The 19,692-nt window shown below is 41.0% G+C and overlaps 1 protein-coding gene across 1 annotated transcript in view; it reads right to left on the bottom strand.

Moving 5' to 3' along the window:
* Nucleotides 1-19,692, bottom strand: part of PDK3 (pyruvate dehydrogenase kinase 3) — a 150,758-nt gene that overhangs the window by 58,467 nt on the left and 72,599 nt on the right. The window contains exons 2-4 of the mRNA XM_073616436.1: nt 13,029-13,170; nt 9,572-9,643; nt 846-1,030 (exon numbers count right to left, since the gene is read on the bottom strand). Of these exons, the coding sequence (XP_073472537.1) occupies nt 846-1,030; nt 9,572-9,643; nt 13,029-13,170 (399 nt within the window). The remainder of the gene's footprint in view (nt 1-845; nt 1,031-9,571; nt 9,644-13,028; nt 13,171-19,692) is intronic.

Consider the following 19,692-nt stretch of genomic DNA (forward strand, 5'->3'; position numbering starts at 1 on the left):
GAAGTGTGCCTAAAGGCCATGTTCACTTTTAGTGAATTTGCCCTTTAATTTATCCTCCACCCCTCCTAAGTGCAGAGTAAAGCTGGCCATAGACGGTTCGAATCATGGCCAGTTCAGCAGGAACTGGCCGAGATTTCGAACCATGTATGGACAGGTTGAATGTACCCAAGTTGATCAATCGATCAACATGGGTACAACTAGCCTGTCTGATTTTACATGCGATTATTGCAAGCGGCTGTTATAGCCGCTTGCAATAATCGCTGTGTTCTCCCGACAGGGATGCCTAACCTGTGGTTGCAAGAAAGAAATTCGCTCCATCTATGACCGGCCTTAAATAGTTACCTTTCTCCCTATTCCAGGGTGAGCTTTACTGTATGGTCCTGCCAGCATCTTACTGCCTTTCTCCTGAAAATGTCCCTACCAGCTGGGGACAGCCTTATTTCAGCCATCCTGTGGCTTTGCAGTGCTCGGCCGCACAGTGAAGATTGCAGGAACAGGGAGGAATGTGAGTATTTAACACAGGTGGGGGAACTTTTCTTTAAAAAAAAAGTAGGGCTATGCTTTTTAAAATATATCTACCAGTATATAAATACAAAAACAGGTAGTAGTAGTTATCATCAACAATTACAATCTGCAGAATACCATATCTGTTAAGGTTGTTTAATAGGTACATTCAAATAGTTTTTCCTTTATCGTTACCAGGGAACAATTCAAACATCAAGTTTGTACAAAATGTACTGTACAAAAAATAGCTGGCACAAATGGAAGACATTTATCAGCAACAGCTGGAGCACGGTGAGGTGAACCTAATAGGTTGTGTTGTTAAGCACAAACAAGCTACTTACTGTGCTGATTAATGAGCATACGGAAAGAAATTCTGCTTGTGTAGAATCTATCCAGGAAATACTGGATATTGCTACTGACAAATGGGTCAAAGCCGTACTTCTCTTTGTATTCAATCACTCCTTGGGCCATGGTGGGGACCACATCATTGTGTCGGTTCCTCACTTGAATGAGGACATTTAAAAAGCTGAAAAATTAAAGCAGAACAAGCTTAAAATTTAAACAAATTATAAAAGCATAACTTTCACACTAGATTTCACAATTACACAATTGCTAATGATGTTACTAATATCTAGTTATTCTGTAGCCTACTGAAGTACCAAGTTGTTAAAATATCCAATTGTAATTAATCGTATCATTTTCTATACATTAAAATCATTTTATGATTTATATGTATACTTATATAATTCTCTTTTAGCATATTTACAGTGCCTTGAAAAAGTATTTATACCCCTTGAAATTTTCCACATTTTGTCATGTTACAACCAAAAACTTAAATGTATTTTATTGGGATTTTATGTGATAGACCAACACAAAGTGGCACATAATTATGAAGCAAAAGGAAAATAATAAATGGTTCTCATAATGTTTTACAAATAAAATATCTGAAAAGTGTGGCATGCTTTTGTATTTTAGCCCCCTTTACTCTGATACCCCTAACTAAAATCCAGTGGAACCAATTACCTTTAGAAGTCACCTAATTAGTAAATAAAGTACACCTGTGTGTAATGTAATCTCAGTATAAATACAGCTGTTCTGTGAAGCCCTCAGAAGTTTGTTAGAGAACCTTAGTGAACAAACAGCATCATGAAGGTCAAGGAACACACCAGACAGGTCAGAGATAAAGTTGTGGAGAAGTTTAAAGCAGGGTTAGGTTATAAAAAAATATCCCAAATTTTGAACATCTCACAGAGTACTGTTCAATCCATCATCCAAAAATGGAAAGAGTATTATTATTTCAGGTACTTATATAGCGCCGTCAATTTACGCAGCGCTTTACATATACATTGTACATTCACATCAGTCCCTACCCTCAAGGAGCTTACAATCTAAGGTCCCTAACTCACATTCATACATACTAGGGACAATTTAGACAGGATCCAATCAACCTACCAGCATGTCTTTAGAGTGTGGGAGGAAACCGGGTACCCGGAGGAAACCCACGCAGGCACAGGGAGAAAATGCAAACTCCAAGCAGGTAGTGTCGTGGTTGGGATTCGAACCAGTGACCTTTCTTACTGCTAGGCGAAAGTGCTACCCACTGCACCACTGTGCCGCCACAACTGCAAAACCTACCGAGACATGGCCGTCCACCTAAACTGACAGGCCGGGCAAAGAGAGTATTAATCAGAGAAGCAGCGAAGAGGCCCATGGTAACTCTGGATAAGCTGCAGAGATCCACAGCTCAGGTGGGAGAATCTGTCCACAGGACAACTATTAGTCGTGCACTCCACAAATCTGGCCTTTATGTAAGAGTAGCAAAAAGAAAGTCATTGTTGAATAAAAGCCATAAGACGTCCCATTTGCAGTTTGCGAGAAGCCATGTGGGGGACACAGCAAACATGTGGAAGAAGGCACTTTGGTCAAATGAGACCAAAATTGAACTTTTTGGCCTAAAAGCAAAACGCTATGTTTGGCGGAAAACTAACATCATCCTGTGCAGATGTGCAGACATCACCCTGAACACACCACCCCCACTGTGAAACCTGGTGGTGGCAGCATCATGTTGTGGGGATGTTTTTCTTCAGCAGGGACATGGAAGATGGTCAGAGTTAATGGGAAGATGGATGGAGCCAAATACTGTACAGGGCAATCTTAGAAGAAAACCTGTTAGAGTCTGCAAAAGACTTGAGACTGGGGAGGAGGTTCACCTTCCAGCAGGACAATGACCCTAAATATACAGCCAGAGCTACATAGGAATGGTTTAGATCAAAGCATATTCATGTGTTAGAATGGCCCAGTCAAAGTTCAGACCTAAATCCAATTGAGAATCTGTGTCAAGACTTTGAAAATTGCTGTTCACAGACACACTCGCTATCCAATCTGACAGAGCTTGAGCTATTTTGCAGAGAAGAATTGCCAAAAATGTCACTCTCTAGATGTGCAAAGCTGGTAGAGAGATACCCAAAAAGACTTGCAGCTGACTTGCAGTGAAAGGTGGTTCTATAAGGTATTAGCTCAAGGGGGGCTGAATACAAATGCCCGCCACTTTTCAGTATATTAATTTGTAAAAAATTTGGAAAACCATTTATCATTTTCCTTCCACTTCACAATTATGTGCCACATTGTGTTGGTCTATCACATAAAATCCCAATAAAATACATTTACGTTTTTGGTTGTACTGTAACATGACAAAATGTGGAAAATGTCAAGAGGTATGAATACTTTTTCAAGGCACTGTATACGTTCTTAAAAGGCAAAAGTGTAAATTCTTGCAGGAATCCAGCTAGGCAACCTTAACAAGCTATGCAATGCAAATATCTCAAGGCCAGGAGATATTGCTTCACAAATTCTGGGAGTGCCATGAAGATGCCAGTTTTTCTAACGCAGGGAACTTGTCTTTACAGAAGAATCTCTCTGCAAATGTTTAGCTCTTTGTTTCTTTTATTACAGAATGTTTTGGAATTTTTAGGAATACAGAGTCTGCCGAGTTATGTCCTACAAAGTTTACACACGAGTGATATATTGACATAAAAGTACTCCAATGCAAACATCAATAGTTGTTCTACTACACTATAAACAACAGCAAAGGTTAGCAACATTAGCATGTAGACATATAAGGTGAGCAATAGGCACAATATAAGAAGTGTATCAATTCAACCGATTCAATGGTTTTGATGGATGGGAAGATACATGAATCTGAAAGCATATGCAGCAACTCACTATAGGCAGTGCAATGGGACAGTGTGAACAGGGATGACAGTAAAAGTATGCTTTTGATATGGCAGAGGAAAGCGGGTAAATGCTGCATCCGATAATAACAAGGGAAATGTGAAAAACCCTAAGAAGGGAAGGTAGAATCAATAGCAGCAAAACTAGGGTGGGTATTGCACCATACAGTCTAATGCCAATGATGGAATAGAGAGCAAATTGTAGCAGGATCAGCTGCATCAGAGTTAGATCTCGGAAATGTGCAAAGATGACATTACCTGGTTCAAGCAGACTGAAAAGACCTAGAGGATGCAGGTTACCACCTCATAAGAGGAGAATGGCTTCTGTGGTCAGCATCTAGCTGATCTGGGCTAAGGGTGGACTTAAGGAGGCAAAGGGCACTTAGATGTTGTTACACCTCAACAAGAGTTGTTCAAAAATAGGAGAAGCCATAGTACATAAAAAACAGCCTCACTAGGAAAGCCCCCATCTATACACTATGCAATGTTGTTGTAGAATTTGCAGGGTGGGCTTCAATTCTTCAATTCCTACAGTTTAGCAATGGTTGATGGAGCCAAGTTTGCAAATATTTGATACTCAAAGCCTTGGAAGGAGATAAGGTTTATCCAGAGCTAAAAGATGCAGGGTGCTCTCTTTGGTATGGAAGAATAGAAATTTCACAATTACATCCGTAAGCTGATCAGATGTAGGTTTCCTGATAACTGCTTGGTGTATGGGCTCAAACTTCAGTAAGTATAAGGATAGCCAGTTAATTCCTGGATGAGTGCAGTAACAGTAGACTGAATGTCCAATACAGTCTCAGGTATACCATTGAAGCAGAGATTGATCTTTTAGATGTATTCTCCAGGTCTTCTAGCTTTTAATGGCAGGTTCTATTCTCTTCCCAGAGAGGATCCAGTTCCTTGTCATGGTTGTCCACAAGAATAGAGGTGTCATCAATTCTCACCTGTAAATCAGTAAATGAGTAGTGCATTGGCAGAGTTTGCAAATCTCTCTCGACAGCTGCTCAGTAACCTGTTAAAAAGTGGTCTGGACAACTTTATGGAGCATTTTGTCTATCTGCACCAGAAGGTCTTTGTGAGTAGGCTTATCCCAGTGAGGAGAGGGAGAACTTGTATGGTTATCATCCTCATCTTCAATAGGAGTGAGGAGCGTAGTCTGCTGTGAAGAAGAAAAGTCAGGGTTGGTCTGCACCATCTTGACAGCAGCCCAAACCACAGCATCCTTATTAAAGCAGCTCTTTTGATTGTTTTTTTGCACTCGGGGCCACGGTCGGGTCCGTCAGAGTCGGCAAGGAAGTGCGACAAACCCAGACAAACCCAAGCTTCAAGGACATTTTGGTGCTCGAGAGGAGCAGAGTTCACCAAGGAATCACTCGCTGCATACAAGCATCTCCTGTTTCTGTGTGCACAAGGGTGATGCAAACAGTATTAGTAAATCAACTCTGTGTTTTCCTACATGGTGGTAGATAGATAGCTCATGTATGGAGACTTGCTTCCCTACTTCTTGGCTTATTTCTTTTTTCATTGACATACAAGGATCAGAGGGCTGTGGTCTGTCACAGAACAGTAATCTACTATTGTGTAGGCCATGTAAGTCCTTATTTTAAGAGTATATCATGCTAACAAAATGAGGAAGGTAGCATAAATTGGATAATGCAGCCTGGGAGAGTTCAAAAGTTGACAGCCTTTTGTCTTGTCTAATTAGCATTAGTTTGAGATGCTTTTTTGAAATCATTCAGGATTCACCAACAGGTGCATTTGACTTGCAGTTTACCACCTTCTAACCTGAACTTGACCTGCTTCAAGTGGAGTTTGCATTCTTCTGATAGAATTGCTTGAGGCAAAACCCATTTGGCGTGAACAAGAGCCTACATATCCCCCACACTTAACATACCATGTCTACCACCACATTCAATACTTTCCTCTTTTAACCCTATTACTACAGAAGAGGTTGTTAAACTTTTCTTTAACCACCTGCCCCCTGGACTCCGTTTCCTTAAAACTATTCCAATCACCCTACTATATTCTATGCTATCTAACTCATATCTTCAATCTCTTCCTCTCTACTGGCATCTTCCCCTCCCCTCTAAAATATACACTGGTCACCCCTCATACTTATATATAAGCCCTTGCTGGACTCAACCAGTCTCATAAACATAAGATGCTATCTCCTTGTTCCTGTTTACCGCCAAATTCTAGAATACCAAGCATTCAACTGTCTAAGCTGCTACCTCACTAATAACAACATTCTTGACCCCTTGCAGTCAGGCTTTTGTCTGCAACACTCCACGGAGACTACCATACCATAACTCACTAACCTACTAACCTACTAACTGCTAAAACCAATGGCGCTACTCTGTATTCATACTATTAGAAATTTTTGCTGCCTTTGATACAGCTGACCACCCCTCTCCTCCTCAAAAATGCCACTCCCTTAGCCTCCAAGATCTCCTTATTTCTGGTTCTCCTCCTACTTATCTAAGCGTCCTTAAATGTTAACTGCAACTTTATCTCCTCTCCACCTCTTTTCTGCAGAGGTCCTCCAAAGCTCTCTCCTTAGACCCTTCTATTTATAGTTGATATCTTCCATGACTTCCACGTGACAGTCTCCATGCTGATGACACCCAAATCTATCTCTCTACTACTCAGCTCACCCACTCAATCTCCACATGCATCATCAATTTACTATAGGAAAAAAAGTTGTGCATAACGGCCGGTATATTCTTTTATGTGATAGAGAGATGCTCTCTCCTTTTAAAACTTTTTGGAATAAAATATCGTTGGATCTTACAATGTGGAGCCTCCTTCTTCTCTTTTGAGAGGAACATCCGTGGATAGCGGAGGTGAGAGGACAAGAGGGAGCACTCATAGGACCACTGTGTACCAGAGTTACTGCAATCCAAAAATCCAAAGGCCCTGGCAGGGTAATCAGCCACAGGCGCAGTTGACCTTTTCTATAGGTCTGACAATCTGGTAAGCAGGCACTTTGTTTTGGTGATGGCGACATGTGGTGATAACAACACGTGAAATTTTGAAATGTGTGGAGTGCACCTATGAACCTTGACTGAGATTTAGGAGTGTGACATTTCTATCCCTTCACTACCTTGGTTCTCTAGCTATCTCTTTTTCTACTGCATAAGACTTTATTGGATATTCATATATGCATCTCAGCAATTGTAGCAAGGACCTTAATGTTGCAAATATATATATGCTGATATTTTTTGAACATTTTGTAGTTTTAAATGTTATGTGCCACTTTTTTTCTTATACTTATTTTTTTACTGTGATGTCACATATGAAAGTTGCTGCTTATTATTTTCGTTTTAACTTTTACCTCATTCATTTAATTTGTAAGCACGGTTTTTCCTCCTATTAACATCATCAATTTACTAACTGAGATATCGGTATGGATGCCACAGCACTTCCTAAAGGTATCCATAGATGGATCAAAATTCAGCTGGTTCAGCAGGGATCAGCCAAATTGTGATCCGTGTATGGCAACTGCAATTGAAAAGAAGTTGATCATGGCACCCTCTGTGCTTTAGTTGTTATGTGTTGTGATGGTTATATTATTTTTCTATACAAATAAAGAATAAAAAAAAAAAAAAAAAAAAAGAAAAAAAGTTGATCTACTGATCGACTGCTGTTCAACCACTCAGTCGGATAATAGTCTCGATCAGCAGCTTTAGACAATGGCTGCAGTGCTGATCTGTGTATTCTGACACTGGGGGAGTCTCAAATGTGTGGATGGGGGAATCTTCTCTTTTTTTTTTCATTCAGCCCAATGGCTGAACAAAAAAAATGGAACCATGTATGGCCAGCTTAAAACTCAGTCTTTCTAAATCTGAGCTCATAATGTTTCCTATCTGCCATGTCCCATTCCCTACTTTTCCATCAAAATCAATAGCATAAATATCAGTTCCACCCCTAAAGCCAGGGTGCTTGGTGTAATCCCATACCTCTCCTTTCATCCACACATTAAAGTGGTTGTAAACCCTTACAATCCACTTTTTACTTCAGGTAAGTCTAGTAGCTACCCCAGATATCTCCTAAACCTGCACAGTTTAGGAGATTTCCCCTGCATCAGCATGTGCCGTCGTCATCGGCACATGCGCACTAAAGCAATGGCTCGTTCGTGCCATTCCTTCAGCTAGTGTGCCGTTACGGGTGGCCCCCGTGCGCATCGCAGTTCCAGCCAATCACAGCGGCGGAGCCCGTGATAACTCTCGGAACAATGTCGCTGGCTGGAGCTGTGTACTGGGGCCGCTGCGGGGGCTTCGATCTAAAGTAAGTATATCATAATGAGCTAGAATGCTATGCAAATTAGCTTATTATGCCTTTGTCATGCAGGGTTTTTTTTGTTTGTTTTTACAACCACTTTAAAACGGTGTCCAAATCTTGTCACCTTCACCTCTGTAACATTTCCAAAATATGCCCCTTCTTAACCAATGACATCAGAAAACTATCAATTTACTTCCTATCCCTCTCGCCTCAACTATTGCATCTCCCTCCCCGTTGAACAATCTTTACATAGGCCATCTCCCCTTCAGTCTATAATGAATGCTGCTGCCAAACTCACAGACTCATCCACCTTACCAAATGCTTTGTCTTCACCCCCCCAATTACTCCACTGGTTACCGCTCACCCAACAAATAAAATTTAAAATACTAACTACAACATACACAGCCATCCATAACTCTGTCACTTTACATCGCCTCATAAAAAATATCACCCAAATTGTCTTTGTCACTCTTCTCAAGACCTGTTGCCCTTTATCTCCTTCGTCGAGTTCTCATATGCTCACTTCCAGAACTTCTCCAGAGTCTCTCCCATCCTCTGGAACTCCCTACGTCAATCTGTCCCTCTATCTCCTACTTTGCCTCTCTTTAGGTGATCTCTGAAAACTCATCTCTTCGGTGAAGCCCATCTCACCTCTACCTAACAACTAAACTCATCCCCAAACAGTTATTACCTTTTGTATCACTTGCATCTCCCTTTTTAGATTGAAAGCTCTCGCAAGCAGATTGTAACTGTACTGTCTTCCTTTTTGTTGCAAATTGCTGTGCAAACCGTTAGTGCTATAAAAATTCTGTATATTAGTAATACACAAGCCACAGGCCCTACATGGGATTCTGGTGTGTTGTATTTTTCACTGTAGTTACATTTACGTTAAACATAAATTACAATATGATTCTGACAGCTTTGTACTTCTTGAAATTAAAATGGAATAAGCTGAAATTCCACTTTTAATTCTGTACTATATACTGCAGATGGTGGTTCTTTACATGCAGACACGACCGCTATTTTTAGATCTAAATGCTATTAGAAGTAATAAGCAAAAGAGAACCAATACAGGCTTGTCCTGATCCTGTGAAGCTTCAGGTTGTGTTCACACCTATGTGAATTGGATGTGGAATTCCGCATCCAATTGGCATAGCAGAAGACTGTGACTGGCTCTCTATGGAGCCGGTTCACACATCTCCGCAGCGGCTCCGGTCTGTATCAGGTCCAAATTCAACCAAAAATTTGGTCTAAAATTGGACCTGAAACTGTGAATGGAGACACACTGAACTCCTGCTGTGAGCCGCTGCATGTTATAGTGTGAACCCAGCCTTAAACTAAATATTTTTTGGCCTGGTGGCTACAAAATTGTTCTCGACTTTGACCCCAGTACATGGTCTTTCACTGATGATCTTGCCAAGTATTACAGGGAAACATGCTCTTGTAAATAGTAGCAGCGACACTAATGCAAAACACAAGGCTACAGTTTGCCCTGCAGTCAGTCAGAATAGAATGCAGTCGAGTACTCATTATTAGAAATAGCCGTTACTTACTCATAAAGTACGTCAGGATCTTCTGGGTTCTTATTCTCATATTCTAAAAGTTCAAGAAAACTTTGCATGTACCTAGAGGCGATAAAAGTAAATAATTCAGTACAATTTTTAACTAAGGTATCCAAAACTCAGAAAAGGGTCAACCTGCACCAAGGAGTTTAGAAGGTTGTAAAAAATATAGCTCTTTATTTGTATATCATGAGACAAGCAACTTTAAAACCTCATAATCCCATAGCTAACAATGGTATTTCAAGATTTAGACAGCTCTTTTTCAAGCATGTAGTATACTTTTCTGTGCTTGAAAAAGAAACATATAAACGGTAAACCTAACTACTATCTATGTGATAGTGGATTTTTTTTGTCTGTTTGTCTCAAGATGTGCAAATAAAAGAGCTTTTTTTTCAACGTTCTGAAGTCCTTGGTGCAGGTTGACCTTTTTTTCTGAGTTTTGGACCCTAAAATGGTATTAAAGGCTTGTTTTTGTTGTTGTTTTTTTAAGAATAACAAATATGTTATACTTACCTGCTCTGTGCAGTAGTTTACACAGAGCAGCCCAGATTCTCCTCTTCTCGGTTCCCCTGCCAGTGCTCCTGTCCCCTCCCTCCTGCCAAGTGCTCCAAAAGCAAGCAACTTGCTATAAGGGCAACCGAGCAGGCTCACCCCCGAGTCACTGCTCTGCTTGTTCCATTCACACAGAACCATGGCTAGGCCCGCCCCCTCTCTCCTCATTTGCTCACTGGCTGTGATTGACAGCAGGTCCCACTGCTGTCTCAGCCAATAAGGAAGGAGAGGCTCTTGTGCACATCGCTGGATCGTGATGGGGCTGCAAGTATTGGGGGGTTGGGGGGCTGCTGCACACAGAAGGTTTTTTAGCATCATGCATAGAATGCATGATGCTAAAAAACCTTGAGCCTTTAGAACCACTTAAAATGGATGACAAAGGGCTAGTGACCGTTGCACATACAGTGGATATAAAAAGTTTACACACCCCTGTTAAAATGTCAGGTTTCTGTGATGTAAAAAAATGAGACAAAGGTAAATCATTTCAGAACTTTTTCCACCTTTAATGTGACCTATAAACTGTACAACTCAGTTGAACAACAAACTGAAATCTTTTAGGAGGGGAAGTAAAAATAAAAAACTAAAATAATATGGTTGCATAGGTTTGCACACCCTCCTATAACTGGAGATGTAGCTGTGTTCAGAATTAAGCGATCACATTCAAACTCATGTTAAATAGGAGTCAGTACACACCTGCCATCATTTAAAGTGCCTCTGATTAACACAAAATAAAGTTCAGCTGTTCTAGTAGGTCCTTCCTGACATTTTCTTAGTCGCATCCTACAGCAAAAGCCATGGTCCTCAGACAGCTTCCAAAAGCATCAGAGGGATCTCAGGGGTTAAAAGATATCAGTCAGGAGAAGGGTACAAAAGCGTTTTCAAGGCATTAGATATACCATGGAACACAGTGAAGACAGTCATAATCAAGTGGAGAAAATATGGCACAACAGTGACATTACCAAGAACTGGATGCCCCTCCAAAATTTATGAAAAAATGAGAAGAAAACTGGTCAGGGAGGCTGCCAAGAGGCCTACAGCAACATTAAAAGAGGCTGCAGGAATATCTGGCAAGTACTGGCTGTGTGGTACATGTGACAACAATCTCCTGTATTCTTCCTATGTCTGGGCTATGGGGTAGAGTGGCAAGGTGGAAGCCTTTTCTTACGAAGAAAAACATCCAACCGCTAAATTTTGCAAAAACACATCCGAGGTCTACCAAAAGCATGAGGGAACATGTGTTATGGTCTGATAAAACCAAGGTTGAACTTTTTGACCATAATTCCAAAAGATATATTTGGCACAAAAACAACACTACACATCACCAAAAGAACACCATACCCACCGTGAAGCATAGTGGTGGCAGCATCATGCTTTGGGGCTGTTTTTCTTTAGCTGGAACAGGAGCCTTAGTCAAGGAAGAGGGAATTATGAACAGTTTCAAATACCAGTCAATACTGGCAAAAGACCTTCAGGCTTCTGCTAGAAAGCTGAATATGAACAGGAACTTAATCTTTCAGCATGACAACGACCCAAAGCATACATAAAAATCAGCAAAGGAATGGCTTCACCAGAAGAAGATTAAAGTTTTGGAATGGCCCAGCCAGAGCCCAGGTCTGACTCCGATTGAATATCTGTGGGGTGATCTGAAGAAGTCTGTACACAGGAGATGCCCTTGCAATCTGACAGATTTGGAGTGTTTTTTGCAAAGAAGAGTGGGCAAATATTGCCAAGTCAAGATGTGCCATGCTGATAGACTCATACCCAAAAAGACTGAGTGCTCTAATAAACTCAAAAGGTGCTTCAACAAAGTATTAGTATAAGGGTGTGCACACTTATGCAACCATATTATTTTAGTTTTAAATTTTTACTTCCCTCCACCTAAAAGATATCAGTTTGTTATTCAACTGAGATGTACCATTTATAGGTCACATTAAGGCCCCTTGACACTTGTGTGTCTTGTCCTGCGACTTGGGACTGCAAAGACGCATGACAAGTCGTACCCCATGATTTCCAATGAGTACCATTCATATCTGTGCAACTTCAAGTCGCACTGACTTCAAAGTAGTCCCTTGAGAGACTTGAGTTAATGTACATGCTGGTGCTGCTGCAGCTACGTATGGCGGCAGTAGTAACGAGATTAAAGCCCAACTTAGCTTTCGGGCACCACCTTCAAGCTCTCATTTACCTAAGAGCAACCCCCGCACACTTTCCAAAAATAAGATCCAAATACAGATCTTTTGTTCAGGTGTCTTGGTCCTTTTAACCTTCACCTTTTTCAAGTGATGGATGGACTTTAAAAGCTTTGCAGCATTCTCTTGTCTGTGAACCCAAGGTACAGCCTTGATGTTCTGCATTCATAGAATATGGGTTGAATAAAGCTAGATGTCATTCAATCTATTCCACCTCTTTCCTGAAATGGGGAGTCTGCTGGGGACTGAGCCAGCGAGGAGGTAAGTATAGCAGCCAGAGTTGTTTTTTTTTTTTTTTTTTTATATATATTTTAGAAAGCTTTGGGGAATCCCTGCATTTATTTTCTGCGCATGCTGACCAAAAAATTTATCTTTTTGGTGACCAAGAATTCACCATTTTTTTTCTAAATAAAGGCATTCTGTTCAAAAGGCTTTGCTACTGGTTGCAGATATTAGCAGACAAATGTATTCTGTTAATGGCAAAGCGTTGCTTAGTAAACAGTGTTCTGTCATGTAATTCTTGCCCACTGACCGTGATTAGAAGCTTGGGGCACTGGTTAGTGGGTTATTGGATCTTTTCTGATTAAAAATAGAATATAGATGTACAAGCCATTGTACTTAAGCACAGCACAACAAGCCACATGAATATACCCATACACATAAAGGGGTTGGATAGACAGAATAGACAAATGTAAGCTTCAGCTTACCAGGTTCGTACTAGCTTGACTGATGGTCTTTGGAGTAAACTTTCAGGCAGCAGATTGACCTCTTTCAATGTGTTGGCAAGTCGTACGGGCAGTTCCTTTCGCAAGAAAAGGTATGAGGTCTTTTCACAAGCATTATTGCGTCCTGAAGGGAAAGAGGAAGGTAATTAGTAGTATGCACCCCTTCAGGAAATGTAGAAAGGGAATTTATAACAATGGAAGAAATTGTATCACTAGATATATTCATTTTTAAGCATTTCTCAGTTGCTTCTGCTGGATCTACATACAACTGCTTAAAGATAAGCTAAACTGTGGAAGCTGTACCGGGTCATTACTGACTTACCATGCCTCGTTCTCTGTGGAAGTGGCCATCTTAGTAGAGACAGGTTTTGGCTCAAGTCAGAGAACACAGCAAGAACAGTAATAGCAAAACCAAATATCACTCCAAATCTTCTGGTAGACTATTACTTAGATGCAGCAGTGCCTGAGATCCCATACTGTAAATATTCATCAATGAAGCTGTAGGCATAGGAGTGCCTAGGGTGCTTACATACTAGGCAATGCACTGCTATTTTTCAGAAGGAAATTCAGACACTGGGCACATTTTTCAAGGTACTGCTAAGGCACAATTAACATTTATAAAAGCACCATAACAGCAGATTGTCACTTTTTTAGTTTAGGTCAATTTTAAATTGAAGATCAGAACAAAAAAAAAAAAAAAAAAAAGGAACACAAAGGCTAAAAACTGTTACAATTTACAGGTAAACTAGATACATTTGTCTTGATATTAACCTCCTGGCATCCCCTGCACAGAAGCCCTTAGGATGTGAGTGAGCAGCATTGTCTATTTCACTATGTTTATACATGAGACCCATCCAAATAATACATGCAGCATTGATCAGTTAATACAATGTTAGCAATTGTGACCCAGACTTATTAATAGTAAGTAAAAAAATGCAGCAGAAATCACAAACTGGTAATCTAAACGCAAGGGCTGTTTTTATTCATCCACTGTGAAAAGAAAAATGGGGTTCAAGTGGGGAATATATATAATTTACTGTGCATTATTGTCGAAAAGACCACACGGCTATTTATGAAAATGCAAATACGAAGTAGGAAATGCAATAAAATCCACTTCCCGTTACTTTACAAAATAACCGTAATTTACTTTACATATATAAGTGGGCTTACACAATAAGTCCTCTTTTAATAGCTGCCTTGACCACAGTATAAACACTCACCCTAACCTGCACTGCACTTACGCCATTAAATACCCATTGCTTCTAACATTAAATCAATTACCTTGACATTATAGTGGTCCTTGGAATAAAACACTTTTTAAACACAGTTTAAGTATTTACTAAACAAGTCTAATTCTGGCTGGATTTCCACTACTTTGGCAAAATCCACCACTTTTCTTTGGCTAATCATGGGTTTCCTTTTACTGAAATCACTTTCGAGCTTTTCAATGTTTTCTGCTAAGTCCTACTTCTATTAGTTCACATTTTTATGAAGAGGAATGTGCAGTCCTCGCTGCTTCCAGGGCAAATCCTCTATGCACCTTAAGGCTGGGTTCACACTCGAGATCGCAGCAGCTCACAGCAGGAGTCCGGTACGTCTCCATTCACTGTTTCAGGTCCGATTTCAGCCTGAATTTTGGGCTGAATTTGGACCTGAAACAAACCAAAAGACGCACAGGGCTCCTGTGCAATTTGCACCGGAGCCGCTGCTGAGATGTGTGAACCAGCTCCATAGAGAGCCAGTCACAATCTCCTGCTATTCGAATTGGATGCGGGGAAACTCGCATCCAATTCGCATAGGTGTGAACCCATCCTTAAGGTGGCCACATGCAGCTAATAACCTCACATGATGCAGCAGTGCTGAGAATCACTTGTGGTGGTCAAACTGTGTAAAGCTTTTTAACAGAGCAAAAAAAATTCTAAAGATTAATTTTTCATTACAGAAAATGGGGATTTTTGGACATGCCTTGGATGCCCTTCCATACAAAAAAAAGGAAACATTCTCTCACTATGCATACCTCACATGGGTCCTAGTAGTAAGAGCTTGCAGATCTGCCTGCCTATGGCCTGCTTAATGTACCCATAAAAGACCTACTAGGTACATCAGCTTTCTATAACAAAACTTAGGCTGTGCATGAGGTTCTGGTGAACCAGATAACATCTGTGCAAGTATATGGGCAATGCACAGGAGAGTTGGCTTAGGTGTGAACATCTAAAGATTTGTCTGCAGCTTTATATGGCTAATTCTGGTAATGCTTATGCCGCGTACACAGGAGCGGACTTTACGGCAGACTTACTGCGGTCTTTTCGACGGACTTTCCGAATGAACGGATTTGCCTACACACGATCAACCAAAGTCCGACGGATTTGTATGTTATGACGTACGACCGAACTAAAACAAGGAAGTTCATAGCCAGTAGCCAATAGCTGCCCTAGCGTCGATTTTTGTCCGTCGGACTAGCATACAGACGAGCAGACTTTTCGACCGGACTCGAGTCCATTGGAAAGATTTGAAACATGTTTCATTTCTAGGTCTGTTGAACTTTTGGGGAAAAAAAGTCAGCTGGAGCCCAAACATAATCAAATTGTCCGACGGACTCCGGTCCGCCGGACCAAGTATGCCGTAAAGTCCGGTCGTGTGTATGCGGCATTAGGCTACCTATGCCTTAAGCTGGGTAGACAAGAGAATTTTTTTTTTCGTTCAACCCAGCGGCCTGAACTAAACAAAATCGTACAGATCGCCGTACTAACACATCCAATGTTAGTGCGGTGATCTCCCCGCCAAGCTTCTGTGTTCTGACAGGGGAACCCCCCCTCAAAACACAGTTAGCCAATGGCTGTGGGTGCTGATTGGATGCTGTTTTTTTAGCATGCTCGTTTGACAGAACCTGGTTGTGAGACCGGCTTCTGTCATACGAGGAACTGTACACAGCTTCCTGCTGAACTGACCGTTTTGGTGCGATTTTCAGCCCATGTTTAAGCCAATGTGTTGACTAAGTGTTCAAGTGTTAGGGTGTACTTAGACGAGAAGGGATTTTCCTGAGAACAACAGATGAGATTAGCCTGCTCTTGTTTAGCAAGTACATGCCCTGATACTCGCCCAATGTTGACAACAGCATACGTGCTAATATTGATCCTTAAAGCGGTAGTAAACCCGCTGACACTTTTTTTTTTTTGTATACACCTAGCTCATTATGAAATATTTACCTTAGAACGAGGCATCGGTATCTTACCTGGTCCACGCCGAGGTTGCTGACATGTTGCCTCGGCGTGTCTTCCGGGTATCGCGGCTCCAGCGCTGTGAGTGGCTGGAGCCGTGATGCCGTCACTCCCGTGCATGCGCGCTGGAGATTTCTTTCCGGCAAGGTCCGGCTTCTGCCAGGCTTGCAGGCGAGAATCCCCTGTGCGCATGCGCCGCTGAGCCGTCAGCGGCTCATTGCAAGGGGAATATCTCCTAAATCGTACAGGTTTAGGAGATATTTTTTTACCTAAAGGTAATCCTTATTATAGGCTTACCTGTAGGTAAAAGTTAACATTTAGACTATACAACCGCTTTAAAGCCTCATTTTCTTAGATCCTACTGTTTAGTCTAGCCAAAATGTATTTACTTACTAGGAAAACAAGCAGCTTACCCAAACGAATACAAGAATAAAAATACCAAATGAAGATTTTATTATCCTATAACTTCAGAAAGTAAAAGAGAAAAAAATAATTGCTCCTGTGTCAGTAGCCATCTCAAATGCCTAAGGCTTGGTTTCACACGGCCGTAACTTGAGATCTGACTTGTGAGACCCCAAGTCGCATGACATGTAAAATCCCATATTAGTCAATGAGAGCTGTCCTAATTAGCACTACTAAAGTCACTCCGACTTTAGAGAAGGTTCCTTAACTACTTTAAGGTGACTTCTATCGGACTTGTGCCCATCGACTTTAATGGAAATTGCCTCTAAGTCGGATCCTCATCTTAATTGATGTGATTTAGATTGACATTACAGGAAGTTTACACAGACATTCCCTGAAGTTGCTTCAAAGTCACGCCGAAGTTGCGCCAAAATCACACTGTAAGTCGCGTGACTTTCAGGTCGCGGCAGTGTGAACTATACCTAATGTGTGTTATATGCTTCAAGGAAGGCCTACACTGTTTGTCACTGATTGTTCTGTATTGCTAAACATTTCCCAGCCATAGGGGCTATATACCAGAACAAATTATTGTTAAATGTATTTATTTATTTAAAATATTTTTTTTTGTATAGTTATTTGTGATGTGCTTTGTTAGTATTTCTGTAAGAAAATACCAAGAACTTTAAATTCAATAAGATGTATTTGATTAAAAAAAAAGTAAGGCCTACACTGTTCCTGTTTAAATCTAATTGGCCAAAGATAACTCACCCAAAAATGCAGGCAGGAAAGCTGTTTGGATAAAGGCAAACATTTCTGCTGGTGGTACATTTCTCTGGAAGCCTAAACTTCCTCAATATAGCACCCAAAGTATTCCTGAATCTCTCTCTATGCATATAGTAATATTTTTGGGAGTTGGTACCATAGTCTTCAATATTATGCAGGAGCCAATGATCTGCTTGACACTATGTAAAAAACTACAGGAGGTTTTAAAGTGGGTGTATACCCGCACACCAAAAAAGAAGAAAAGAAAAAAACCCTGCAAGGCAAAGGCATAATGAGCTAGTATGCACTGCATACTAGCTCATTATGAAATACCTTATATTAAAGCCCCCGTATCGCAGCCCGGTTCACGCCGAGACACTGACATCTTGCCCTTGGCATTTCTTCCAGGTTCGCGGCTCCGGCGCTGTGAGTGGCCGGAGCCACGATGATGTCACTCCCGCGCATGCGCGTGGGAGTCTTCTTCCCGGCAAGGTCCGGCAGACAGCAGGGCATTCAGAGCGTATGCGCCACTGATGTCAGCGGCTGCATGCAAAGGGAATATCTCCTAATCCATACAGGTTTAGGAGATATTAATTTTACCTACAGGTAAGCCTTATAAGCCTTTACCTTACAGGCTTACCTGTAAGTAAAAATTACAAATTAGGGTATACAACCACTTTAAAGGCGCTCAGTAGGCAAGGAGTGTGAAATCGTTGGTTGTCTCATGTGCAAATCTCAACTTCACCAAAATAGTTAGGGGCTGGGTTTGGCGCCTCCTGTAACTTCTTACTGGTTTTTCAACTGATGGGCAGCCCAATGTGCAATTGGGAGATGCAGAATGAGGGGGAGGACCAGCCCTTAATGTTCTCAATAAAGATTTCTATATCAGAACACTAGGGGTTTAGGAGCTCCTGGGGACATGGCTTAAAGCTATGTGCAGACACCCAAGGGAGGCTACATCAGATTCCAGCTACTAATTTGTGTTATTCTAGGAACAAAATGGCTCATTTTAGAGCTGAACTCCAGCATTATCTTCAGTCTTGCACAGTTGCACAGGCTACTCTCTTGTACCGAATTTGCTTACTCTACTTTCATTGCACATTGTCGACTTCTCAAATCGTATATTAGTAGCTGCAACAGGTTAGATAAAGCCTGCCTCACATCCTAGCTGGAGAACATTTAGTATCATCTAGGCCTTTTGTTCACAGCCTTACTGAGTCTGATCCTTTCAATAATGCATGCTTGGCATCACACATAGGCATTACCTAGGGTGGTCTGCATGCACACGTACCCTTATGAGACATGTTCACTCCTCCAGACAGACACCCGTATAAGATATTTTAATATTGGCAAAACTCCTACCAAGAGCCAGACCAATGCTTGTATCAGGGCTGAGGGCTCCTGAAAGGAGTACCACAGCAGAGTGCTGTGATTTTTTTCAAGAAGCTATGTACAGACCCCTACCGCCTCTTCTCACCAGCATTGCAATCCAAAGAATGGAGACTTATTTAAGATATAACTGAGTCTAAACTAAGATATATTATGAAAATCAAAGGTTTTGCTTAAAATTCCATTAACATGTTGATGAAGCAGTGGGAGAATGAAAATATCAGGAGATTAATCTTCATCTTTAAAGTATAACAAAAAGGTAAAACTTTTTTTATTTTACTTTTGAATAGAGAGGAAAGGGATCAGAACACAGGTCAGGTATTTAGGGCAGTCTGTGCGCCCGTTAAAGAGACCCACCCGTTTTATTTCTCCTGTTTCCCATTATCAATGAAAGTGAAAGTAAAAGAACATCCCAAATTTTGGGTTGTCCTCAGAAAATTAAAAGAGAAGAAATCTTCCGAAGGGGACACTAGTTCTGAAGACCTGGGGGGGTCCCCAAGGATTTCCGTTAATTTTCAGGAATTTCCTCACTTCCTGTTTGGCTATGGGACAGGAAGTGAAGAGAAATATCTGCAATGGGACATGGTGAAAAAAATCTCCCAGGGGTTATAACCCTCCCTTACTCTATCCAAAATTAGAAAAAAGTTTTGCCTATAGTTCTACTTTAAGTTTTGGCTTTCTGTAAACCAACTAAGAGGCAAACTTGAATGGATAAAAGAAAAATATAAAGTAGTATAGTATAAAGAAAGTGTAGATAATAAGATCAAATAAAGAAAATTGAGAATGAGATTAACCACTTGCCGCCCGCCATATAGCAGAATGACGGCGGCAAAGTGGTTTCAATATCCTGACTGGACGTCATATGACGTCCGCAG

The sequence above is a fragment of the Aquarana catesbeiana genome, linkage group LG02 (assembly GCF_042186555.1).
Source record: "Aquarana catesbeiana isolate 2022-GZ linkage group LG02, ASM4218655v1, whole genome shotgun sequence".
Lineage (NCBI taxonomy): Eukaryota > Metazoa > Chordata > Amphibia > Anura > Ranidae > Aquarana > Aquarana catesbeiana.